Here is a 23,797-nt window from a genome sequence, read left to right as displayed (position 1 = left end):
GGGGCAAGGGCGGGCTTCCGCAGTCTCGCGCTTTCCTCGCTCGGCCGCCAGGCTCCGCTCCTTCCTCCTCAGGTCGCATGTCTTGGGTACGGATTCCCGTCGCAGCCAGAGAGCCCCACGAGCTCGGGTGGCCGAAGTTCCTTCGTGAGGACGGCAGGTGACCCCGGAGGCCCAAATGGTGAGTGTGCGGCCAGGGACCTCCAGGGGCACAGGAATGGCGGGACCTGGCGTGCGGGTGAGCGACGGAGCGGGCCGAATCCCGGCCGGTGGGTGGCCCTTGTCCCCTGGTCCCGCAGGGTAGGCTGGGAGGAGGGTTCCCGGTCAGCTGCAGAGCGTGTTAATGAGCCCCCCTCGGCTGGCCCTGGTCTCCAGACCCTTGGTCCTTCGGGACGGACTGAGAGCGAGTCCCCGTGGTTCGCTGCGGAGGATGGCATTGTCCGCGCTGGCGGGTGGCTCTGGGCCCTGACCCCTGTCCCCGGGGTCTGTGGGGTCGGATGGGCCGCGGGTCCCCGAGATCAGCTGCAGAGCGTTCGACCTAGTCTCAGCTTGGGCGGTCTCCCTGACCTCTGTCCCATGGGTTAGCTGGGTTAGCAGGTCCCTGTCCTCTTTTTCTTCTCCCTGTTGGCGACGTCCCAGGTTCAGATCTGTGCAGCTTATGTGGCCTGATGCTCCCAGAGTGTGTGGTGAGAAGGGAAGGGTCTGGGTTCTGGACCCAGGTGTGTTCTGACTGTGACATTTGGCCTTAGGGGTTCCAGTCTGTCCCTCTTTTCTCCCCAGGATTAATCTGTGAGTCCTACAGACACATACTCCTAAATGTGCAGGGAACGGTATCAAATCCATTATCCATTCTGGAACCTGGCTCCTCCTAAGGCTGGCAGCAGACACCTGAAATTCCAGTTCCCTCTCGCATTCCCAGATGCCAACTGCACCCTCCAGTTCACACTTTACCAACCATTTGTTCCAGTCTACATTCAAATAGACAGTGTTTTAATTATCAAAAGTTTCACAACAATGGATAATTTAAATTTTAAATAATTTTTTAAATAATCTTTTTTAAATAATTTTTTTTTTGAAAGGTGGGCAAACATTTCCCATGACTGGAAAGCAGACAGGAATGACCTGGAACTTGAGTTTAAAAAGTACTTATGCCTCTCGTCATCATGCCTAGGCACAGACACAGTCTCTCTGGGCAGAGGTGTTATTGGCCATTACACAGGATCCTGTGTCCTCAGCCACTGTCCTGTCCTTTGGTGGGGCTGCAACTAGGTGCCCACAGCTTCCCTGTGCCCTGCAGGGTGCAGGCAGTTTCAGACTCTGGGTCAGCTCCTCCTAGAGGGCAACCTGAGGTGTGGGGAGCAGCCTCCCAGGGGAGCAACTGGAGACACCCGGGTCAGGCAGTGAGATGCTGGTGTTGGGGGAACATGACACACATGGTTCCTGCCCTCTAGATGTGCTCAGAGCTGTGAAAGAAGAACAGTTATCCCTAAGAGCAGGGAAATCTGACCCCAGCAAGGTGGAGCAAAGCCCTACAAAGCTCTTCAGCAGCAGGAGGGGGTGGGAGGATGTGCCTGGTGACAGATGCTTGACCAAGCTGAGGTCTGACAGGTCAGTGTCCAGTGGTGCTGCAGCTCCCTGGGTTTGTTGCCTTGGAAAGTCTTGCTCGCTTACTTAACTTCAGTTTTTCATTAGTTGTAAAATGTAATTTAATGCTAGAGCTGAAAGATTAGAGATTACTAAAGGACAAGATAGAATTATAAGTCAGGGTAAAAAACCAGATTTTAAAAAAAAGGAAACATTTGGTCTTATATTTCATTATTTAAAGATTCTTATGTACTGTTTTGCTTCCCCAGAGTGAGTTTACTGAGTTTCTTAGAATAATTCTTTTTTTTTTTTTTTTTAAATTTAATTTGGTGGGGGTGGGGGTGGAGTTGGTAATTTAATATAGAATTCCAGGGCTTTGTTCTGGGAATGCTATCTGGGAAAAGAAATGGTGGAAATCTGTATTTCTTTCTTTCTTTTTTTTTTTTAAATTTTAGTTGTAAATGGTGCTGAGACTCAAACCCAGGGCCTCACACATGCTAGTCAAGTGCTCTACACTGAGCCACAATCCCAGCCCCAGGAAATCTATTTCAGTGTGACTCATTCCTAGAAGAAATTTTGGTGGATAAGTTCGTTTCATTATTACAAAGATTCAACCTTACTCATTAGTTGCTGAGGGTCTTGCTCAGTCCCTGAGGCTGGATTTGAACTCGTGTTTCTCCTGTGTCATCCTCTGGAGTCACTGGGATTAGAGGCCTGTACTACCACATCTTACTAGTTAAAAATTCTTATGTATCTTTTCCTCCCCCAGGGTGAGAGTACTCACTATGCTTCTCAGATATGTTCTTTAGGGCTTGGGGGGTGGGTTAAAACAGAATTCCAGGACTTTGCTTTGGGAATGCCACCTGGGAAAAGAAATACAATCTTGTTCCAATGTGGTTGCAGAGAATAACAAGCCAGTCCTTGCTTCCCCAGTGCTGAAATATAACACCAGAGAAGCATGCTGAGGCAAGTTTAGAGTGGAAAGTAGAAGCTTTATTAAGGACAGCAGAAAAGACTCCTCCCTGGAGGAAGAAGGGGACCCAAGACTGGAATCTGTGGAAGGGCAATGTCTTCCCCTTTTTATAGCTGAGGTCTTCTTTCAGCTTTCCCTTATTCCTGTCCTTTGTTCTGTTATCTTTCAGTGATGGAATGTAGGTGGGAAGGCCCAAAGGGTGGGGACAGGTGGGCCAAAGGTGTAATCTGGATAGGAAGGACTTTTGGATGAGCATCTCCCTGTTTGCTAGGAGCTGCTTCATTAACATTTCCTTGGGTTGGGCTCTGGTCCTTGGGAACATTAACATTTCAATTTCCCTAGTGGTGCTCTGCTTTCCTGGACTTCATTCTCAACATGGCCTTTACTTTCGATTTTACTCAATGTTAGACCCGTTAGACCCAATTTACCTAACTACACTAACTATCTTTAAATCTGGCTTCAGTTTCATTAGAAAGATTCACCAAAACATCAGCTCCTGTAGTTTGCAGGGGTTTGGCAGTGGATGGGTCTGTTCTGTACCCTGTGAACTGTATTGACCAAAACTAGGCAATTCCTAATAGTAGTCACCTGTGATGAATGAATACCAAATATGTTATCTTGGAAATACTAATTAAATAACATGTTTATTGTCTGATAGAGGATAAGTTTGACTTTCCTGTTGAAGTGTGTCTTAAAATTTTTCCTCCTTAAACATAAACACTTGAGTTTGAGTGATTTTTCTGGGTTCTTTAAACATGAATTGAAAACATGACTGAGAAGCAGAGATCCTTGATCCTTGTGACTGTAATCCAAGGCCAGAATTGGTCCTGCAAAAGGAAGTCACTGAAGGTCCAGTCAGAGCTCTCTGGGCAGCCTCCCCTGCAGAGCCCCAGGCTGCTCACACTAACCTTGGAACGAGCCCTTTAGACTGAGAAGCTGCAGAACTCTGGAAAGCTGGGGGTCCTCAGGCAGATATGGGGAGGGATGGGAATGCTAAGGGGATTCCCTTTCTGAGGGTGCATATTGTCCAAGGCTGTTCCCAGAGGGTACAATGAAACAAAAACAGATTTGGGTGAGAAGCACTTATTCTAAGGAGCACTGCAGGAGAGTGGAGAACCACAGGTGGGTGAGCTCTGCAAGCACCCACAGCTCCTGCAGAAAAGGGCTGCTTTCCTAGGGAGGGGCAAACAGGGTTAGGAAGCTGAAGAAAAAACTGCAGCTCATTGCTTAGGAGGGAACAAAGAGGGGAGGTATTTTTAGGATCAGGGTGTGACTGCCATGGGTTAAAAAAGGGACCTCTAAGTGATAATGAGAAGGGGGTCTCTGCAGGAATTGCTCTAGCAGAAAGCAGAGAAGGGGGTTTCTTCATTCATAGATCTTTCCCAGATTCCCTTTGGCACTTTCTTTTTCTTAGATATCTTTTTTCATTTTGGCCAATCCTAAATTGTATCCTTTATAGTAAACTAAACATAAGTGACATGCTTTGCTAAAATCAAATCATTGAACTTGAGGAGGAGGTATTGAGAGTCCTTTGTTTTCCTGCCTCTCCCCCCCCCCCCCCAATCTTTCTTGCTGAGGACTGGACTAGGCCCAGGAATGCTCCCTGGGAGGGCCAAAAGTTGAGAAACTGGTGGGCTTAAAGGGGAAGGGCAGGGTGGAGTAGACAAAGACACATTAACAACCTTATAGCTCCCTGTAGGGAGGGGAAATTCCTGGGACAGGTTACTGTTAGGCAAGAAAAGACCACTGACTCCAATTAAAATCAAATTAAAGCAAGCTTATTATTTCCACCGGCCAGGCTGTCTCTCCCTCCCAAAATGGTGGGAAGAAGACAGCACCCCAGCTTTCCTGCAGCCCAGCTTTATAGCCCAGAAAGTTACACAAAGGGGGGGTTACAGATAACAGAACTCTGACAAGCATCACACTAATGGTAGTTAGATTACATTTTTTTGCTGGCCCCAACATCAGAATTTATGAGGACCATTAGAGCCTCAGAGAGGGTCATTGTCTGGCCAGGGAAGGCCAAGATTTGTGAGGCGTCACTAAAGTTTCAGAGAGGGCTGCTGTCTGGTCAGAGAGCCAGGCATGGATGAGTTCAAGGCACGGGCAGGCATTCCAAGCAGGTTCAGAATTTGCAGTAATTTATAGTAAAGCCGAAATTATCTTTTCATGGCTTTGTGGCGAGATGCCCAATTTTAAGAAAAGATCAGGTTGGGTCTATCAGTTACCTAGGCAACAGGTTGGAGTAGGGGCAGGTTCTTGATAAGATCCCTCAGGGGACAGTCTCCAACCTCTCAGACTAACTTAAAATTGGATACCTTGACCCCACCTGATTTACCTATCTACATTGCCTGCCTAATTCTGGCTTCAATGTCAGAATTGAGCTGTTGAACAAGTAGTTTAAGAGAATGTATTGATGTTCAGCAGATTCACACTGTAGGTGTCAGAAGGGGTTTCAGGGAAAAGGCCTTAGTGGCCAGGACCCTCATGTTCCTGCTGGTGGGTACTTGGGTGAAAGTGAGAACTAGAAGTCCTACATAAGGAACATTCCACTCTAGGGAGAGGAGAGCACAGTGACCTTCCAGAACCAAATGTCCTAGCTGCACAGGTTCCCTCATTCCTAGGAGGAGCCACCTGGGCTGCATCCACTGTGAGAGTGGTTTCCAAGCTTGGGAATGTGTTTAGCCAACAATTGGGGTTCCTGGTGTACTTTGGGAGACAGGCTGCTTCCCTGAGCCAGTCCTATGGTTTCTTTGTTATGCTTGAATTCGGGATCCCCAAAAGACCACCAGAGACCTAAGATCGATGTAAGCAGCAAAGAGGTTTTTATTGTGAGCTAGCTTGGTCCTCCGCGCGCACACAGCAACTGGTGACGCTGAGAGGCTCTGAGCCCAGGGTTTGCAGCAATTTTATACACTCTTTGGAGAAGGCAGGGACCCCCACATACATCATAGCATCTCTTAGTAAATCACACACCGTGGAAAATCAAATAACAACTCTAAAACATGATTAGCACATTCACTGGCAGGAACAAGTTGGGTAGGGGTGATTGGTTACTACAAGAGGGGGTTTCATTTCAACTGATTGGTTTAAGCCAAGAGGGGTGTTCTGTGCTAAACTACATTCTTTCCCAACACGTTATCAACCACCATAAACTACTGGGAGGGTCATCTGGCATCCCAGGTGTTTCCCTGTCTCATGCTGATTGGTGGCTGCTAGAGGGTTGCTATGGGTCCCACCTAGCCTGACTGAGTCAGGGACACCTGACACAGCAGATCTCTCCTGTTATTTGTAGATAAACAACTTAGCAGGGTGGGAATGTGCCTAGGAGTGCTCTGTAGGTCTATCCAAGGACAAAGGTCATGTCCCTTTCTTGGACAGGCTTTGCTCTGAGGTAGAGGCTGGTTTTTCATCTTCTGTCACATCTGGCTGCCATACAATTCCAATTTGCCCCCAAGTACATAGAATTTCATTCCTTGATTGAATATGAATTTTTAAAAAGTATTTTTTAAATGTCAATGGACCTTTATTTTATTTCTTTATATGCGGTGCTGAGAATCGAACCCAGTACCTCACACATGCTAGGCAAGCACTTGACCACTGAGCCACAACCCCAGCCCCTGAATATAAAATTTTTATGTTTTTGGTTAATACTTAAGTGGATAGAGTGTGATATAAAGAACAAAGTTCTTGAAGTTTTTTTATTTGTACCTGTTTTCTGTTTACTTCCTTGTGGCTACACATACTGCTTTTTACAAAATACCATGAGCATTTTTTTGTGTCCCCATGTTCATAGGAAAGATGTTCAGTCATTTTCTTATGATGAATTCACTTATGAGGTTATTTCTGTTTTAATATCCTGCATGTTAATTCAATTTGTTTCTGAAATGTGAAGACATTTCCCCTGAAGTAGAGCAGCCTTTTTGTACCCTATTTTTTTTATTCCTATATTAGCTGCAATGCACAGAACTTTTTAAAAATATTTATTTTTTAGTTTCAGGGAGACACAATATATTTTATGTGGTGCTGAGGATTGAAATCAGTGCCTCATGCATGCTAAGCCATGCTGTACCACTGAGCCCCAACCGCCCCACCCATTATAGTTTGATGGAGCTGTCTCATTCTTAATAGACTTGAGTTTTTTCCTTTGGACTTTATTTTTTAACATAAGAAAATCTATAGGACAGGTGTTTGTTGGGCTCCCAGAAGTAAATCCTTAGGTGTCCCCTCCTGGCCACCTGGGACTGAGCCTTTCTGGGAACATATTTCAGCAGTCAGAGTCTGGCTCCCATTTTGGGACCCTGCTTACAGCTCTCCAAGTGGGTGTGGTTTTTTGGGTTTTTTTTTTTTTTTTTGTATCAGGGATTGAACTCTGGTCTCTCTACCACTGAGCCATATCCCCAGCCTTAGTTTGTATTTTATTCAGAGACAGGGTCTCACTGAGTTGCTTAGTAGCTCCCTTTTGCTGAGACAGTCTTTGAGCTCGCAATCCTCCTGTCTCAGCTACCCTACCTAGCTACTGAGATTACAGGCATGTACCCCCACGCACAGCTTACAAATTTTTTTTTTTTTTTTTTTTTTTTTTTTTCTGAACCATGGGTGAAGCAGGCTTCTTACCTGACTGGGTTCAAGTATTTGTTTTTCTTTCTCTTTAATTCCTTTTATTGTCATATAATTAGTTTTTTATGAACTTAATAATTGTATTTCCTTTTTATCTTTTTATTTTATTGGCTGGAAATGGGTTGACTGAGAAGTAAAGTGTGTGGAAGCCTTGGCATTGCAGCACTGGTTTCTTCCCAAGTGTTGGATGCCTGTCTCCCTCCTTTCCAGTCTGGCCTGTCCTGGTACCCACCTCTCAGGTCAGGATCAGCTGCCTTGGAACAAGGAGTGTGTAATTCCTCACCTTGCTTGTAACTGTGCCCAGGCAGAAGATGCAGGAAAGGCCTCCTGAGAGCAGGAAGACAATAGGACCTGCTTGAGAAAACCAGGACTCAGCTTTGCCTAAGTGGAAATGTCCCCTGGTGGGACTGGTCCCCTTGCAGGGAGGAAACCCTGCCTGAAAAGGGCTTTTGCCTACTACCTGGCTTCCCAGTATCCTTCTGGCCTCATTTATCCAGGAGTCTGATACATCTCCTGTCACTCAGCGCCCCAGGGTGTGCATATGTAGGCTGGGTTGTGCAGGGGTCTTGTGGAGCCCTGGGCAAGCAGCAGGCAGCTGGTGAGAGGGGGAGCCTTCCACAGTCTCAGAGGCCTTCATCTCTCACCCTGTGCAGCTCAGAATCCATCTCCAGGTCTGTGTCTTCTCTGCTGTGTGAGGCCCAAGTGGCTCTGGCTCAGGTCTGTCTCCCCGTGACCTGCAGCTGCTATGAGGTCCACAGGAAGGAAGTTAGGACTCCCCAGAAGGCAGGAAATGATGAGTGTGTGGGGCCAGGACTGCTCTGGGAGGTGGGCTGGTTAGAACTGGGTGAACCAGCTGTGGCTGGACTCTGAACACCCACTGTCAGCTCCAGAGTCAGCCAGCCCAGACCTGAGTCAGATGCTTCTACTGCTCTCTTCTTGGTGCCTTCAGGCCATGGTGTGGGCTGGTGCAGGTGGGTTCCCCTTGTGCTGCCTGGTTTACCCCTATTTTGGCAGAACCCTCTCTGCCCAGCTGGACCCCAGCCCTAGGCCCTCTGTGTGCAGTGAAGGCAGAGGGGGATCCTGACTCTGGTCTAGGGCTGCTATGTGGAGGATGCTGGTCTGAGGTGTCCTTGTTCCTCCTTCTCCCCATGAGTCACCTTGCTTTCCCCCACCAGCCCCTTATCATTCCTGCCCTGTACTCACATTTCCAGACTCCCCCTCCCCCTCCAATTCACTGCATTATCCACTCTTTGCTCCTCACACTGCATTCACTGGGCACAGCCTCAGAGATTTGTTTTCTGTGTGTGAATTTGCCATGTGATGAGAGCAGAGGACAGTCAGCTGGAACTCCACTGTTAAAAGACTTTGTGCCTCTGTTACTTTACTTTCTCCATGCATAAAACTTTATCAGAATAATTTGTGCAGAGGTTTCCTTTGAAAATCTCACAGGATTCCATATCCTCAGCCACTGGCTTGTCCTTTTTTGGGGGTGCCCCAAGTACCCACAGGTTACCCTTTGTCCTTCAGGTTGTAGGTGATTTGAGGCCCTGGGTCAGCTCCTCCTAGAGGACATCCTGAGCTGTGGGGTGCACCCTTTAAGGAGATCAGCTGGGGGCATTGGGACTGAGAAATCTCTAGGAATAGGCCTCATCTAGACAGCTACCTCCTAGGGACACTGTCTCTTCCAGGCCCTGTTCCCATTTCTTGGAGACAGGAGGACAGTCAGCCTGTGGATGCTGGTGCTGACAGGCCAGGTCAGAAGTAATTCCTGCCTCGTGCATTCTCTCATGTTTTGAAGGAGCAAAAACTCCAGAGCATAAGAACCATCCACCCAGTGCACTGGTGTGCAACCCTGACCAGCCTCACAGGCTGGAGTCATGGTCTAGGTCTCTTGGGCAGTGATTGTGGAGTATTTCATTGAGCAGGACCAGGTGGGAGGAGGATGCCCAGCTCGTAGGAACCTTACCTGCCCCTTCAGCTTAACATCTATGTTTCCTCAGCTCCAGCTCTTTCTGTGTTCATGACTTTGAAATGACCTGCTCCCTTATTAGATATCCAGTTTTCCTCAAATGTGAAATGTATTTATTCAGAGCTAAGCAAGGTAAAATATTCAAAAAGTAAAAAGTAGATTTCAAAAGAAGATATATATATATTTTTCATTTAATAAGAATTCTTATTTGCCTTTCTGCTTCCTCTGAGCATGGGAAGAAAGTTTCTGTGACCTAACTTTTTTTTTTTTTAATTTTGATTTCAGATGAAGTTACATGTACTAGCTTCAAAAATGCTACTAGAGAAAAGAGGAAAATAAATGTCATTGTGGGCTAGGAATATACCTCAGTATGTAGTGTGTTTGCCTCACATGTACAGGCTGTGGGTTCAATTCATAGCACCACAAAAGGAAAAGAAAAAAAGGGGGTTACATGTCCACAAAAGGTGTGGTAGGGAAATTTGGACTCCAAGGATTCATGAGAATATTGGTTCCCTTGTATAATGAAGAACTTGTGACAGTGGATAACCCTTTTTTGCTTCCTGTTTTCTGAACTTGGAAGATTACCACTACATTTCATGGGACAAACATGACAATTGACACCAATAACAAAAAATGTTTATTTGCTTCAAACCTGACTTAGTGTTATGGAAGTTGTTATTAAGTGACATCTCTTTTGTCTGAACAGAGCAGGTTTTCATGAGATTACTAATAATCCTTCAACATCTTTCATGATTTCATCTAATTCCAGTTTCCTTCCAGATGCCCCTTCCTAATGCTGTCCCACTGGGAGTTCATCTTTCACCTTGTGAATCTTGGGGTTGAAATAGACCTTCAGTCTATAATACTACCTGATGGTGTTCTCTACAAGGTGTTGGAGACTCCTGGACATTTTGGCTACTCTTAGGTATTTGGCTACTATTTCTACTTGCAGAAGTAGTTTTGATGTTCTTCAAAAAAGGAGTCCTGCTCTTAGATTTCACAGAATTTAAGACATGAAGCTAGAGAAACAATTAAGCTACCTCTCCACAATTTGATCAAACTGCATGCAATTCACTTCCCTTTTTTTTCATTATTGCTTATTTCCAATATTTCCTGGGTGCCGAGTTCAGCCATTGGTCCAGGCAGGTTCCCTGGCTTGGCTGCCAGAAACTGTTCCATTGCAGTATGTCATTCCTATGCCTTCAGGAATGAATTGGAAGTGTTACCTGCTTCCTTTTAGAGGGGATTAAGGACAGTTTTCATTTCCTCCTTAGTGTGGTGCAGAATCCACCATGATACCCCTGGGCCATGCCTTTCCTCTGATGATCCTTAGTATCACTTTATTAGCCTGTCTATGTTGTGTGCTCCTCCTTGTGTGTGAGTTGTAGTAGATTGTTTGTGTCCAGGAGTTGGTCTAGTTCATCTGAGTTCTCAAATTGTACTCTGGTAGTTATTCATAACATTCCTGTATTTTTTTTTTTTTTTTTAAGTTTCTAGGATGAATAATGGTGTCTCTCATTTCTTCTAAGTATCATGTCCTTTTTCTTAACTTAGCTGTGGTTTATCCATTTAAGGATGTCCATGAAGAACCTGCTTTTGATTTTGAATCTCTATTGATTTCCTAATCACAGTTTCATTGATGTCTTTAATTATATGCTAGCGTCAGATGTAGGTTCTCCTTGGTCTTCATTCTTTAGTTCCAAAGTGGCAATGAATGATTTTTTAAAATTTATCAAAGTTACATTTATTAAATAATTTTTGTTTATGGATATAAGCCAAACATGATTTTTTTCTTTTTTTTTTAACTTCACAATTTATTTCATTTTATTTATTTTTATATTTATATGTGACAGCAGAATGCATTACATTTCTTATACATATCACAATTTTTCATATCTCTGGTTGTATACAAAGTATCTTCACACTAATTCGTGCCTTCATACATGTACTTTGGAAAATAATGTCCATTACATTCCATCATCATTTCTAACCCCATGCCTCCTCCCTTACCCTCCCAGCTCCTGCTCTATATAGAGTTCGTCTATTCTTCCCATGCTCCCTCCCTACCCTGCTATGAATCATCCTCCTTACATCAGAGAAAACATTTGGCATTTGGCTTTTTGGGGTTGGCTAACTTTACTTAGCATTATCTTCTCTAACTTCATCCATTTACCTACAAATGCTATGATATTATTCTCTTTTATTGCTGAGTAATATTCCATTGTGTATATATGCCACATTTTTTAATTGATTTATCTATTGAAGGGAATCTAGGGTATTATCAAAATGACTGTACTACCAAAAGCACTATACAGATTTAATGCAATTCTGATCAAAATCCCAATGACATTACTCATAGAAATAGAAAAAGCAGTCATGAAATTCATCTGGAAATTCATCAGAATAGCTAAAGCAATCCTTAGCAGGAAGAGTGAAGCAGGTGGCATCACTATACCAGACCTTAAACTATACTATAGAGCAATAGTAACAAAAACAGCATGCTATTGGCACCAAAATAGACTGGTAGACCAATGGTACAAAATAGAGGACATAGAGATAAACCCACAAAATTACAATCCTCTTATATTAGACAAAGCTGCCAAAAACATGCATTGGAAAAAAGATAGCCTCTTCAACAAATGGTGGTGGAAAAACTGGAAACCCCTGTCTCTCACCCTGCACAAAACTCAACTCAAAATGGATCAAGGACTTTAGGAATAAAACCACAGACTCTGTATGTAATAGAAGAAAAAGTATGCCCTGATCTCCATCATGTGAGATTAGGCCTCAACTTCCTAATTAGGACTCCTTAGGTGCAAGAATTAAAATTAAGAATCAATAAATGGGATGGACTAAAAGTAAAAAGTTTCTTCTCAGCAAAACAAAGAATTTGAAGGGAATAGAGAGCTTACATCTTGGGAGCAAATCTTTACCCCTCACACATCAGATAGAGCACTAATCTCTAGGGTATATAAAGAACTCAAAAAGCTAAGCACCAAATACACAATAACCCAATCAATAAATGGGCCAAGGAACTGAACACACACTTCACAGAAGATGATATACAGTCAGCAAATATATGAAAAAATGTTCATCATTGCTAGCAATTAGAGAAATGCAAATCAAAACTACTCTAAGATTTCATCTCACTCCAGTCAGAATGGCACCTGTTATGAATATAAGCAACAATAAGTGTTGGTGATGATGTGGGGAAAAAGGTACACTCACACACCACTGCAAATTGATACAGCCAATATGGAAAGCAGTATGGAGATTTCTTGGAAATCTGGGAATGGAACCACCATTTGACCCAGCTATACCTCTCCTCTGTCTATACCCAAAGGACTTTAAAACAGTATACTACAGAGACACAGCCACATCAATGTTTATAGCAGCACAATTCATAATAGCTAAACTGTGGAATCAACCTAGATGCCCTTCAATACATAAATGGTTTTATTTCTTATTTTCTTTTATTTATTTATTTAATAATATAGATTTTTTGTGTGTGTGTGTGCTGGGAATTGAACCAAGGGCCTTATACACATGAGGTAAGCATTCTACCAACTGAGCTATATCCCTACCCTTATTTTTTATTTTCTAATGTGAGTGTTCACTCCCTTTAATCTCCCCTAAGCCCTACCTGTGCTCTGTTTCACAAAGTTTTCTAAGATGCAGTTTCAGTTCTTTTCCTTTGAAATATTCAGACTGATCCTGAGACACCCTTGACCCGTGTGCTGTTTAGAACTTTGGGATTTGATCTGCAGATATCTGGAGGTCGCCCAGCTGTGTTTCTGTTACTGACGCCATGGTAATTCCGGTGTTCCTGGTGCCATGTTGGGATTTGGTAGCCTTCTGCCCTAATGCCTGTCGTGGCTGAAGGTGGCTAGTTGTGGAGACTTCCCTGTGATGTTGAAGGATGTGTGCTGGGCCGCTGTTGGCTAAGTGCCCTAGAGGTATACCTGATGTCCCTGTGGTGGGTGTGCTGTTGAGCTAGACTGACACCACATCAGGTCTTCTGTGTGCTCCAGCTGTCAATTGCCACTGACTCCCCGGGTCACTAGATTCTCCCCCGCCCCATCCCCCACATCCTCCCCAGCCCCATCCCCGCCCCCCCATCCTTGTGAGTCTCTCAGTTGTTCATCAGGTGTTTTGACCTGTGGTAGGTCATGCATCTTAAACATTCAGGCAGTTGGTTTAAGTCTTGTTAGTGAGTCTAGTGTCTATGTTTTCTCAGTAGTGGATTAACTGAAGCATTTTTTTTCCCATTGATGAGATGTTCTTTGCTCTTTATGTGTATTCCTTATTTTGTTGTTTTTGCAAAGTGGGTATTTGAATATTACATTCCTCTGAAATCAGTTTTTCCCTCTATTCAGAGTTTGCTCTTGTTTGTTGAAGACTGTGGCCATTGTGTATAGTGACTTTCCAGAGTATTTTTGGAGACAGTAGTTTAGTTGCTCAGTGTACTCAGAGGGTCTCTCTTAGCTTTTGTTGAGCCTAAGTTTTGATGGAGTTCCATGAGGAAATAGCTGGAAAGAAAACAGAAGAATAACAAGAGCTCATCTCCTTTTTCTGTGGACATTTGTGCTGGAGCTGCTGCTTTAACACATGGTCGTTCTGTTTAAAACCACTTCAGCCTCAGTTCTCTGCAGACCTGAGCCTCGAGGGCAGCCAGTGCTGGGCATGTAGGTCTTGGTCCTCTCTGAAAGGTTTCTGTTTGGCATGGGTGGGCTTCCACAGTTCCCTGGTATACCTGGGTGCTGGTGAACACTCACTTTTTAAAATTTTTTTCTGTAATAGGGATTGAATCAAGGGATACTCTACTACTGAGCTACATCCCCAGGTCTTTTTATTTTTTTATTTTGAGTCAGGTTCTCACTGGTAGCCCAGGGTAGAGTGCAAAGTGTGATCCTCCCACCTCAGCCTCCTAAATCCCTGGGATTTGAGCCATGCACCACTGAGCCCACCTGAATACTCTGTTTTTTTGTTTTTTCAAACCACAGATTGAACCTCGTGGTGCTGAACCACTGAGCCACATCCCCAGCTCTGTTTTATTTTTTGGAGACAAGTTCCCTCTAAATTGTTTAGGAACTTGCTGAGTTCTAAGGCTTGTTTTGAACTTGTGATTCTTCTACATGAGCCTCCCAAGTCACTGGGATTGGACCTGTGTGCTAACATACCCAGCCTTAATATGCCCATTTCTGAGAATATATTTTATTTTACTTTTATCTCTCACACTTTATATTGTATTTTTTCATTTAAACATCTAACCAGATGTAGGATTTTGTTTTTTTTAAAACATGTTTAAGCATTTTCCACTAATTTACTACACCAGTTGTCTTTTGATGAGGCAAAACTGTGAGAAGCTTGTTACAGACTTTCAGATCACACTAGGTCCTCTGTGATGTGTAAATGCAATAATTCACAGATAAGTCCTTCCCTGTTCCCTCTGTAGTCAGTAAACAGAGCCCTACTCTGGGTGCTCAGGTTGCTGTATTATATATTATTATGTATGTATTATGCATATATGTTTTGTATTGCGTATTATTTTTTCTATTTTGGAGGGGTTCCATTGTAAATGAACTTTTCTCTTAATTGCATTTCAGTATTTCCTTTCATATATATAGAAGTTGATTTTTTTATTACTAATTGATTTTTATTGAGTTTTGTGTCTTTTTCACTGCTGACCTTGGGCACACATTTTCCTATTGGGTACTTCCAGGTTTTGAACACCACTTGTCCTGCTGCTGTAAACTTTGAAGTTCAGGATTTCATGTGTACCTTCATTGTGGACTCATTTGGGTTTCAACTTTGGGAAATGGCTTGGGGACCAGGAGCCACTGCTGTGACATATGAAGTGGAGATGGTCACTTCAGCATTTGAAAGTTGAGTGGTCTTGGCCCTGTGAGGAGGTTTGTGTGAGGCCTATGTGTATTTGTGTGTGTCTTAGAGCCTCACAACTTCTTAAGTATTGATTTCCCCCTATGTAGCAGGCTTTTGGTAGGTGTTGCGGCAAAGATGCCCCATCAAATGCCCCTGTCCGTTTGCAGTAGACTCTAGTGAGCAGGAATCCAGAAATACAAGTCAAATTCTCACTGTCAAGTGGATTCTATTGATGGGGAGAGAGGTGGTGACAGTTGCAGAGGCTGCACTGTCTTCTCCCATCTTGTTGCCTGTGGTTGCTGCCTCTGCAGGTGAGTAACTCTGAGTCTGTGTTGCCTGCATCCACCTGTATCTTCTTGGTAGAGTCCTTGATTTTGCCTCAATGTTTGGGTCTTTGTGAGCTAGCTCTGAGGTCTGGAATACTGTGATTTTCTTCCTGGTTTCCCTGGTAGCACCCCTCTTGCTCTTGTCCATAATTAACCAAAAATGTCTTTGACCAAAATGACTTGTTTTTGTTATCGTGGAGACAGCCTTTCATCCTTAGCATAGCCTCAGGGTTTGTAGATCCCCCTGGCTTTTCAGAGTGTTACATTCTTTTCCAGGTGCTTGTTTATGTTGTGAAGATGGCTTGAGCTTTGTCATCTGCTTTTTCTTCATTCTTTCAGGTATCAATACCTCCAGATGCGTGATGCAGTTCCTTGGAGTGCCATTTCATTCTGATGATGGTGTCCAATGAAGGACAACATTTTTACTTTAAAGTGTTGATTCACTTTTAAGTTGCACGTGTGGATGAGGTGCAGAGAGGTAGTTGCACACCTGTTCCAGTGTGCCATGATCAGATCAGGGCATTAGCTCTTCCATTTCCTAATATTTTTTATTTTTCTGTGTCTCTGGACTGCTCCCTCAGCTGTATTATGAAATACAGATTGACGTGCTGTGTCCTGTGGTCACCTATGTTCTGGAGGGCAATACTGCTGGCCCCTCTGGAGTATATTCTGGTACCTGATACTCAGCTTCTTTCTCCAGTCCCTCCCTGTCCTGTCTCACCTCTCTTTTTTGCCTCTGGTGACTACTCCCTCGTACTTTCTGTGAAATCAACTTGCTACTTCCCCGTGTGAGTGATAAAACACAGTGTGTCCCTCTCTGCCTGCCTTATTTCACTTAGTATGGTATTCATAGTTCCAGTCTCATTTCTCTAAATGACAGGACTGAAAACTATTTTTGGTGAAATCAAATTTTATCTATTATTCTCATGATTGATGTTAATGGTATTATATCCCAGATATGATTCCCATATCCAGTATTGTGAGACGTGTGCTCTACGTTTTCTTATAGGAAGTGTGAGGTTCACATTTTACTTCAGGACTTTGGTCCACGTGGATTTCTTGTATGCATGTGTTGTGAGGGGAGAGTCGGACTTTAGGTGTTAACATGAACATGCAGTTTCCCTGCCCATTTGTTACCCAGAGGTCCTGGACCCCTAGCCTGACCCTGAGGAATATCATTTTCTTCTATGTGTCAACACTGGCCTGGGTCCCTTAATATCCTCCATTTCTGTGTGTGTCTGCCTTTAATAGTATAGTTTGAGTGGGTTTTGAAATCAGGAAATGTGATGCTTGTCACTTTATTTTTCTTCTTCCATTTTTGAGTTTCTTGCAATTTCATGTGAACATTAGAATGATACTTCTTATTTTATATAAAAATTGCACTGGTGCTTAGCACAGTGGCACATACCTGCAGTCCCAAAGGCTTGAGAGGCTGAGGCAGAAGGATCACAAATTCAAAGCTAAAAGTCTCCAAAAGTGAGTTGCTAATTTGAAAGTGATTGAACTGACTTTATGGTTAATATTTGGGTAGATGTACAATTCCTTGTGCTCACAAACACCAAATATTTTTACTTGTATAATTTTTTTTTCAGAAGTATTTTGTACTTTTTATAGTAAGATATTGCAGATAATTTCTAAAACATTTTTATGCAGCTTTCTCCTTCTGTTCCTATTCCTGGCTCTTTTTCATTTTAGTCGTGCATTTATTCATCTCATTACATGCCCTGGCATGTAATTGCAGGTTTATCCCACACTTATTTTTGTCTTTTAATTCCCCCGCCCTTTTTTTCCATACTGGGGATTGAACTCCGGTGCACTTGAGCACTGAGCCACATCCCCAGCCCTATTTTTTTTTTTTAAACTGAGGATTGAACCCCGTGGTGCTCAACCACTGAACCACATCCCAAGCCCTATTTTGTATTTTATTTTAGACAGGGTGATACTGAGTTGCTTAGCACCTCACTTTTGTTGAGGCTAGCATTGAACTCAAAATCCTCCTGCCTCAGCCTCCCAAGCCCCTGGGATTACAGGTGTGCACCACTGCGCCCAGCTCCCAGCCTATTTTTAACTTATCTTTTAAATTGCATGTGAATGTGTTCACTTCTCCATAATACCTTCTATGTCATTATTCAATTTTCCATGTGAATTTCAAGCTACTGAAAATTTTCTCTTCTCTTGGTCTATCTCTTTGTTCTTCTCCATGCTAATACTATGCTGAGTCCAATAGTATAATTTAAATTTTCTTCATTTATAGTCAGGTGTCACTTATACATTCTGGAAGTGTGTTTTTAGGCTGGCTCACCATTGCACAAACACCATAGTGTATTCACAGTCCTAGAAGTAATGACCTGTTAAATACCATGGCTCTATGGTGTCAGTGCTCCCTAGGCTACAACCCTGCACAGCATTTACTTGACAAGGTACCAAAGTTTAGCATGCATTAGATTTGTTTGTACCACTATCACTACAAACACATTAGTAATCATTTTACTGCAGTTAACCATGTATATGTAAGCCATAATTAACCAAAAATGTCTTTGACCAAAACATTGTTATGAGGCACATGAGTGTGTATCATATTAACCAACAGTCTGCTATCTAGAACATATTGATAGATGTTACACGTTTCTTAATTCTTATTATACCTGGACAAGTATGTTGATTAATGGGAATTTTGTTTGATAAATGTCAGAAAAGGTATTTGACACTCATCTCATTGTATTTTGATATTAATTGGAAGATATTATCAAGTTGTTTATTACTAATTGTTTTTGTTTATTATTTGGTTAAATTTTATTTGGAGTGAAGCACCTGCATATTCAACTTGTTCTCTTAGTGTAATCACAAAGGATGAGCTCAATCCATGGTTACCATGTTGTGACCACATCAATGCAATATCTACTCTTAGAGTCTTCTCTTAAAGTGTTCTTTTTCTTTTTCTTTTCTTTTTTGAGGTGTGGGGGTACTTTGATTCTTTAGGCTCTAACATAAGAGTGGGACAAAATAACAGGATTTCAAATGTAAAACGAATGTTTAGTAAATACCATGTTGTTTACATACTCTCAATCACTATGACTCAGTGTAAATGGTTAGTTTGGTGAAATCATCTTAAATCTTTAGCTCCACCTACCAGCTAAAGTACAACTTTTTTAGCAGGGATTTCCAAGTATAGGTCTGGTCAGGAGGTCTAATATTAGTGCTCTTCTGCACATTACATGAGAACCCTACAAAGTCATTAGAGGTGACACAGGGCCATATCTTGCTCTCTGGACTTTACAATGAAATGGGTGTTTTGCTCTGCTGATGATTTTCTGGATAGTTCAAGTCTTATTTTGGAAGTACTCTTTTTGAAGCAGTGAAGACAGAGAGTACAAGTTTTAATGACCAAATCATGGAATAAATATTTGGAGACCACAGAAACATATTCTCACATGTTGAGAATACAGCCCTCATGTTGTCAGTCTCTCTTGGTCTGCACTACATTTTTCTGGCATATTTTAGAATTCAGTGACCTTTGAGGATGTGGCTGTGAACTTCACTCAGGAGGAGTGGGCTTTGCTGGATCCTTCCCAGAAGAATCTCTACAGAGATGTGATGCAGGAAGTCCTTAGAAACCTGGCTTCTATAGGTAAGCATGATGTTTCATTACTAATTGAAAGACAGAGCACCTGGGAGTTTTTTGCCCTCCTGTATTTGGAATATAGAAAGGGAGTACTTGGAGAATAAATTGGGCCTAACATCAATTCACTGTGCAGCTTAAATGCCAAAATTCTTTTTTTCCCCTTTTTTCATCTCTTTTTATTAGTGCACTAGTGTCCAAATTTTTAATCCCATTCATTCTAAAGTCATTTATAATGATTGTTTTGGGTCTACATTTTAGGAGACAAATGGGAGGACCACAATGTTGAAGATCAGAACACATATCCTGGGATAAATCTAAGGTAATTTGTACTCACAAGAGGAAACAGAGTGCCTTGAGGGAAATCTAGCATGTCCTATAATTTTACAAACAAGAAAATAAACATGATATGAATTATGTTTATTTTTTCACCAAATATGAATTGTAATGTAAGATACATGTTTATGTTTTTAAAATAATGGATTTGTTGATAGTACTAACAAACTGCATTCATGATACCACTGTTTAAGTAGTAGCTATGGATTGTAAAGTAATCATGATATTGACTTTCATATGGTTTAGACATGCCAGAAAACCAGTATTTTCACTGATCTTAATAATTGTGTAAGTCCAGTGCCTATTAATAAATGCAAAATTACAGAGCCAACCATAAATTGTGCTTGTAATTTTTTAACAGAAGTCATGTAGTAGGCTCTGGAAAAAATTTAAATGGTATTCAGTGTGGAAAAACTTTCAGTGAGATTCCAAATCTAGTCTTAAAAGGACATTCCTGGTAGAAAGTCCATGTGAAAGCAGTACATGTGGACAGGTCTTCATATATCATTTTTTTTTTTCTTAATAGGCCCATCGTATCTCACTCTGCAAACAAACCATATGAAAATGAAGAGTATGTAGGGAAGCTGCATGAATGTAAATGGATCAGAAAATCTTTCATTTCTCTCACAAAAGCTCAAAGACATACTGGAGAGACGGCTCATACATGGAAACGACATAGTAAAGCCTTCATTAACCTTAAAGTACACAAACAAACTCGTACAGGAAAGAAGCCCTATCAATGTAAACAATGTGGAAAAACTTTTACTACTTACTCTTGCCTTCATATACATGAACGAACTCATACTGGAAAGAAGCCCTATGAATGTAAACAATGTGGGAAAGCCTTCACTCAGTCCAGTCATCTTCACTCACATGAACAAACCCATATTGGAAAGAAGCCCTGTGAGTGTAAACAATGTGGAAAAGCCTTTTGTAGTTCCTCTTACCTTCAAATACATAAACGAACTCATACTGGAGAGAGGCCCTATGAATGTAAAATATGCGGAAAAGCCTTTGCTTCAACCAGTCACCTTCACTCACATGAAGGAACTCATAACAGAAAGAAGCCCTATGAATGTAAACAATGTGGGAAACCCTACACTAGGTCCTCTTACCTTCATAAGCATGAACGAACTCATACTGGAGAGAAGCCCTATGAATGTAAACAATGTGGGAAAGTCTTTCCCTGGTCCTCTTACCTTCAAATACATGAACGAACTCATACTGGAGAGAAGCCCTATGAATGTAAACAATGTGGAAAAGCCTTCACTACGTCGTCTAACCTTCAAATTCATAATCGAATTCACACTGGAGAGAAGCCCTATGAATGTAAGCAGTGTGGCAAAGCCTTCACTCAGTCCAATCAACTTCACTCACATGAACAAACCCATACTGGAAAGAAGCCCTATGAGTGTAAACAATGTGGGAAAGCCTTCAGTTGTTCCTCTTACCTTCAAATACATAAACGTACTCATACTGGAGAGAGGCCCTATGAATGTAAAATATGTGGAAAAGCCTTTGCTTCATCCAGTCACCTTCACTCACATGAACGAAGTCATACAGGAAAGAAGCCCTATGAGTGTAAACAATGTGGGAAAGCCTACACTAGGTCCTCTTACCTTCATATACATGAACGAATTCATACTGGAGAGAAGCCCTATGCATGTAAACAATGTGGGAAATCCTTCACTACGTCGTCTAACCTTCAAATACATAATCGAATTCACACTGGAGAGAAGCCCTATGAATGTAAGCAGTGTGGCAAAGCATTCGCTCAGTCCATTCAACTTCACTCACATGAACATACTCATACTGGAAAGAAGCCCTATGAGTGTAAACAATGTGGAAAAGCCTTTTTTAGTTCCTCTTACCTTCAAATACATAAACGAACTCATACTGGAGAGAAGCCCTATCAATGTAAGCAGTGTGGAAAAGCCTTCATTGCTTCCCTTTACCTTCAGGTACATGAACGAACTCATACTGGAGAGAAGCCCTATGAGTGTGAACAATGTGGAAAAGCCTTTGCTTCCTCCAGTGACCTTCACTCACATGAACGAACTCATACAGGAAAAAAACCCTACGAATGTAAACAATGCGGGAAAGCCTTCACTAGGTCCTCTTACCTTCAAATACATCAACGAACTCATACCGGAGAGAAGCCTTATGAATGTAAACAATGTGGAAAAGCCTTTACTACAACATCTAACCTTCAAATGCATAATCGAATTCACACTGGAGAGAAGCCCTATGAATGTAAGCAGTGTGGCAAAGCATTTGCTCAGTCCATTCAACTTCACATACATGCACATACTCATACTGGAAAGAAGCCTTATGAATGTAAACAATGTGGAAAAGCCTTTTGTAGTTCCTCTTACCTTCATAGACATAAACGAACTCATACAGGAGAGAAGCCCTATGAATGTAAACAATGTGGGAAAGCCTTCACTAGGTCCTCTTCCCTTCAAACACATAAAGGAACTCATGCTAGAGAGAAGCCCAATGAACATAAGCAATGTGGTTAACCTTCACTTAGTCCAGTCTCCTTTATTTACATGAATAAACTCATACTGGGAATAAGCCCTTTCACTACTTCATCTTACTTTCAAAAACATAAATGAACTTATACTAGAGACAAGCCCTATGATTGTAAGCCGTGTGGGAAAGCCTTTGCTAATTCATCTAGCCTTCAAATACATGATTGAACTCATAATGGACATAAGTTTTGTTGTGCTTTGGATTTGAGGTTTTCACTAAAAGGTTAAATGTGAAACAATGCAAGAAGTTTCAGAGGAGAAATGATTTTCTCATGAGAGTCTTAAACCAATCAGTCCATTAATCCCCTGACAGGGATTCACTGAGTGGTAGGGAGTGGCTGGAGGAGGTGGGAATTGGCAAGGCTTTGGAGTATATATTTGTATCTGGCCTGTGAAGACCTCTCACTCTGCTTCCTGATCATCATGTGAGCTGCTTTCCTTTGTCACACTCTTCCATCATGATGTTCTTCTGCCTTACCTCAAGCCTTTGAGGAATGGAGACTGCTGTCTGAATTGACCCCTTAAATAAACTTTTCCTGCCCTACAATTGTACTGGTTGATTCTTTTAATCATAGCGTGAAAAAGATGACTAAAACAAATTTGTACCAAGAGTGAGGTCATTGTTGTTAGAAACCTGATGATATATTTCATAAGCATTTGCAGCATTTTGGAATAGGATGGAGGAATTTTGAGATCTTTAGCAGTTCAAGCTGGAAATTGTATAGGTTGTTGTAAGGGGAGCTTAATGGCCAGTAATGGTGGGAGCTCAATAAGACTGTGGACAGTGAAGACAGGGCTCAAGTGTGTTTAGAGGAAAAGGATGACACTACTGGTGATTGGACTAGAGGTCATTCCTGTTATGCTCTGGCTAAGAAGTTGTCTGCATTTTACCCATGTCATGAGTCTTTCGGTGAGGCTCCTTTTAAAAGTGATGGACTTCTTAATCTGGCATAAGAAATTTCTATGTAGCATAGCTGTCTGGTTGTGGCATGGATATTGCTGGCAGCTTTTAGCCAAATTTATTGTAGTAAGGAGCAGAAAGCAGAACAGAAAGATTTGGAAAATGTGGACTTGAACAAAACAGGGACTAAGAAAGTTGCAGTTGTTAAAGACATTACTGCCACTAAAGAAATGCTAAAGAGTGCCCATAGACAACAAGAAAGATGGCCTGAGGGCATCTCAGGAGCTGGCAAGACCACACCCTTCTCATGAAGCTCTAGGGAATAATAATGAAAATTCTCTTGAGACCAGTGGGGCACCCTTCTTACACAAAGGGCCATAGGAAGTTTCTTCCCTATGCTCAGCCACCCAGACACTCACAGGCTGCTGCAGCCAGGGTCTCTGGAGGTTTGGCTACTGCTCAAGATGGTAACAGACTTTGGCATCAACTATGTAGTGCTCTCTTGACACAAATGCAGGATGCTTCAGTTAGGGATTCAGGGAGGCTTCATGAAGATTTCAAATATCTGGTAGGCCAGGCAAAGTGCATCAAGGTCAGAGTCCCTGTGGGCCTCCCCTGAGAATTCAAAATGTGGAAATGTGAGGAGGAAGCTAAAGGTGAAGTGAAGAACCCAGAGATTAAAAAATGCCAGTAACAAGGGACATAGTCACAGGAAAGCAGCAGGCATTGAGCAGAGACAAGCCAACACAAAGGCCACTTGGGCTGCATCCACTAAGGCCATAGGGCTAGAGCTACACAAGCTTTTGAAGAGAACATCACAATGCCTCGTGCCTCAAATGCCAGATGTGGAGCTACAGGACCTGTTTGCCCAGCTGGATTTTGGTGTCAGTTTGATCCTATCCCTTCATTCTATGCTCCAATTTCTGTAAATTAAAATGTTTATTGTGTACCGAAATTTTCTAAAAGTAAAGCTCAGGGGTTTTTTGTTGTTTTGTTTACAGTTGTTACTGTCTTCAATTGAATATTTCACAGTGATCGTCCATTCTGGTGTTTGT

General features: G+C 42.3%; 1 protein-coding gene across 2 annotated transcripts in view; it reads left to right on the top strand.

The window, feature by feature from the left end:
• Positions 1-58: 58 nt before the first annotated feature.
• LOC114080288 (zinc finger protein 14-like) overlaps positions 59-23,797 on the top strand; it is a 36,160-nt gene continuing 12,421 nt past the window's right edge. Inside the window, exons 1-4 of one of the 2 annotated variants that reach the window (XM_071611912.1) lie at positions 59-178; positions 18,854-18,980; positions 19,233-19,293; positions 19,834-22,388. In XM_071611912.1, coding sequence (XP_071468013.1) covers positions 176-178; positions 18,854-18,980; positions 19,233-19,293; positions 19,834-21,829 — 2,187 coding nt within the window. In that variant the 5' untranslated portion in view covers positions 59-175 and the 3' untranslated portion in view covers positions 21,830-22,388. Of the gene's footprint in view, positions 179-18,853; positions 18,981-19,232; positions 19,294-19,833; positions 22,389-23,797 lie in introns of those variants that run through there. The other variant, XR_003580590.2, reaches the window with a different exon arrangement.

The sequence above is a fragment of the Marmota flaviventris genome, chromosome 5, assembly GCF_047511675.1.
Source record: "Marmota flaviventris isolate mMarFla1 chromosome 5, mMarFla1.hap1, whole genome shotgun sequence".
In the NCBI taxonomy this organism is placed as follows: Eukaryota; Metazoa; Chordata; class Mammalia; order Rodentia; family Sciuridae; genus Marmota; species Marmota flaviventris.
This window is presented reverse-complemented; position numbering and strand designations above follow the sequence as displayed.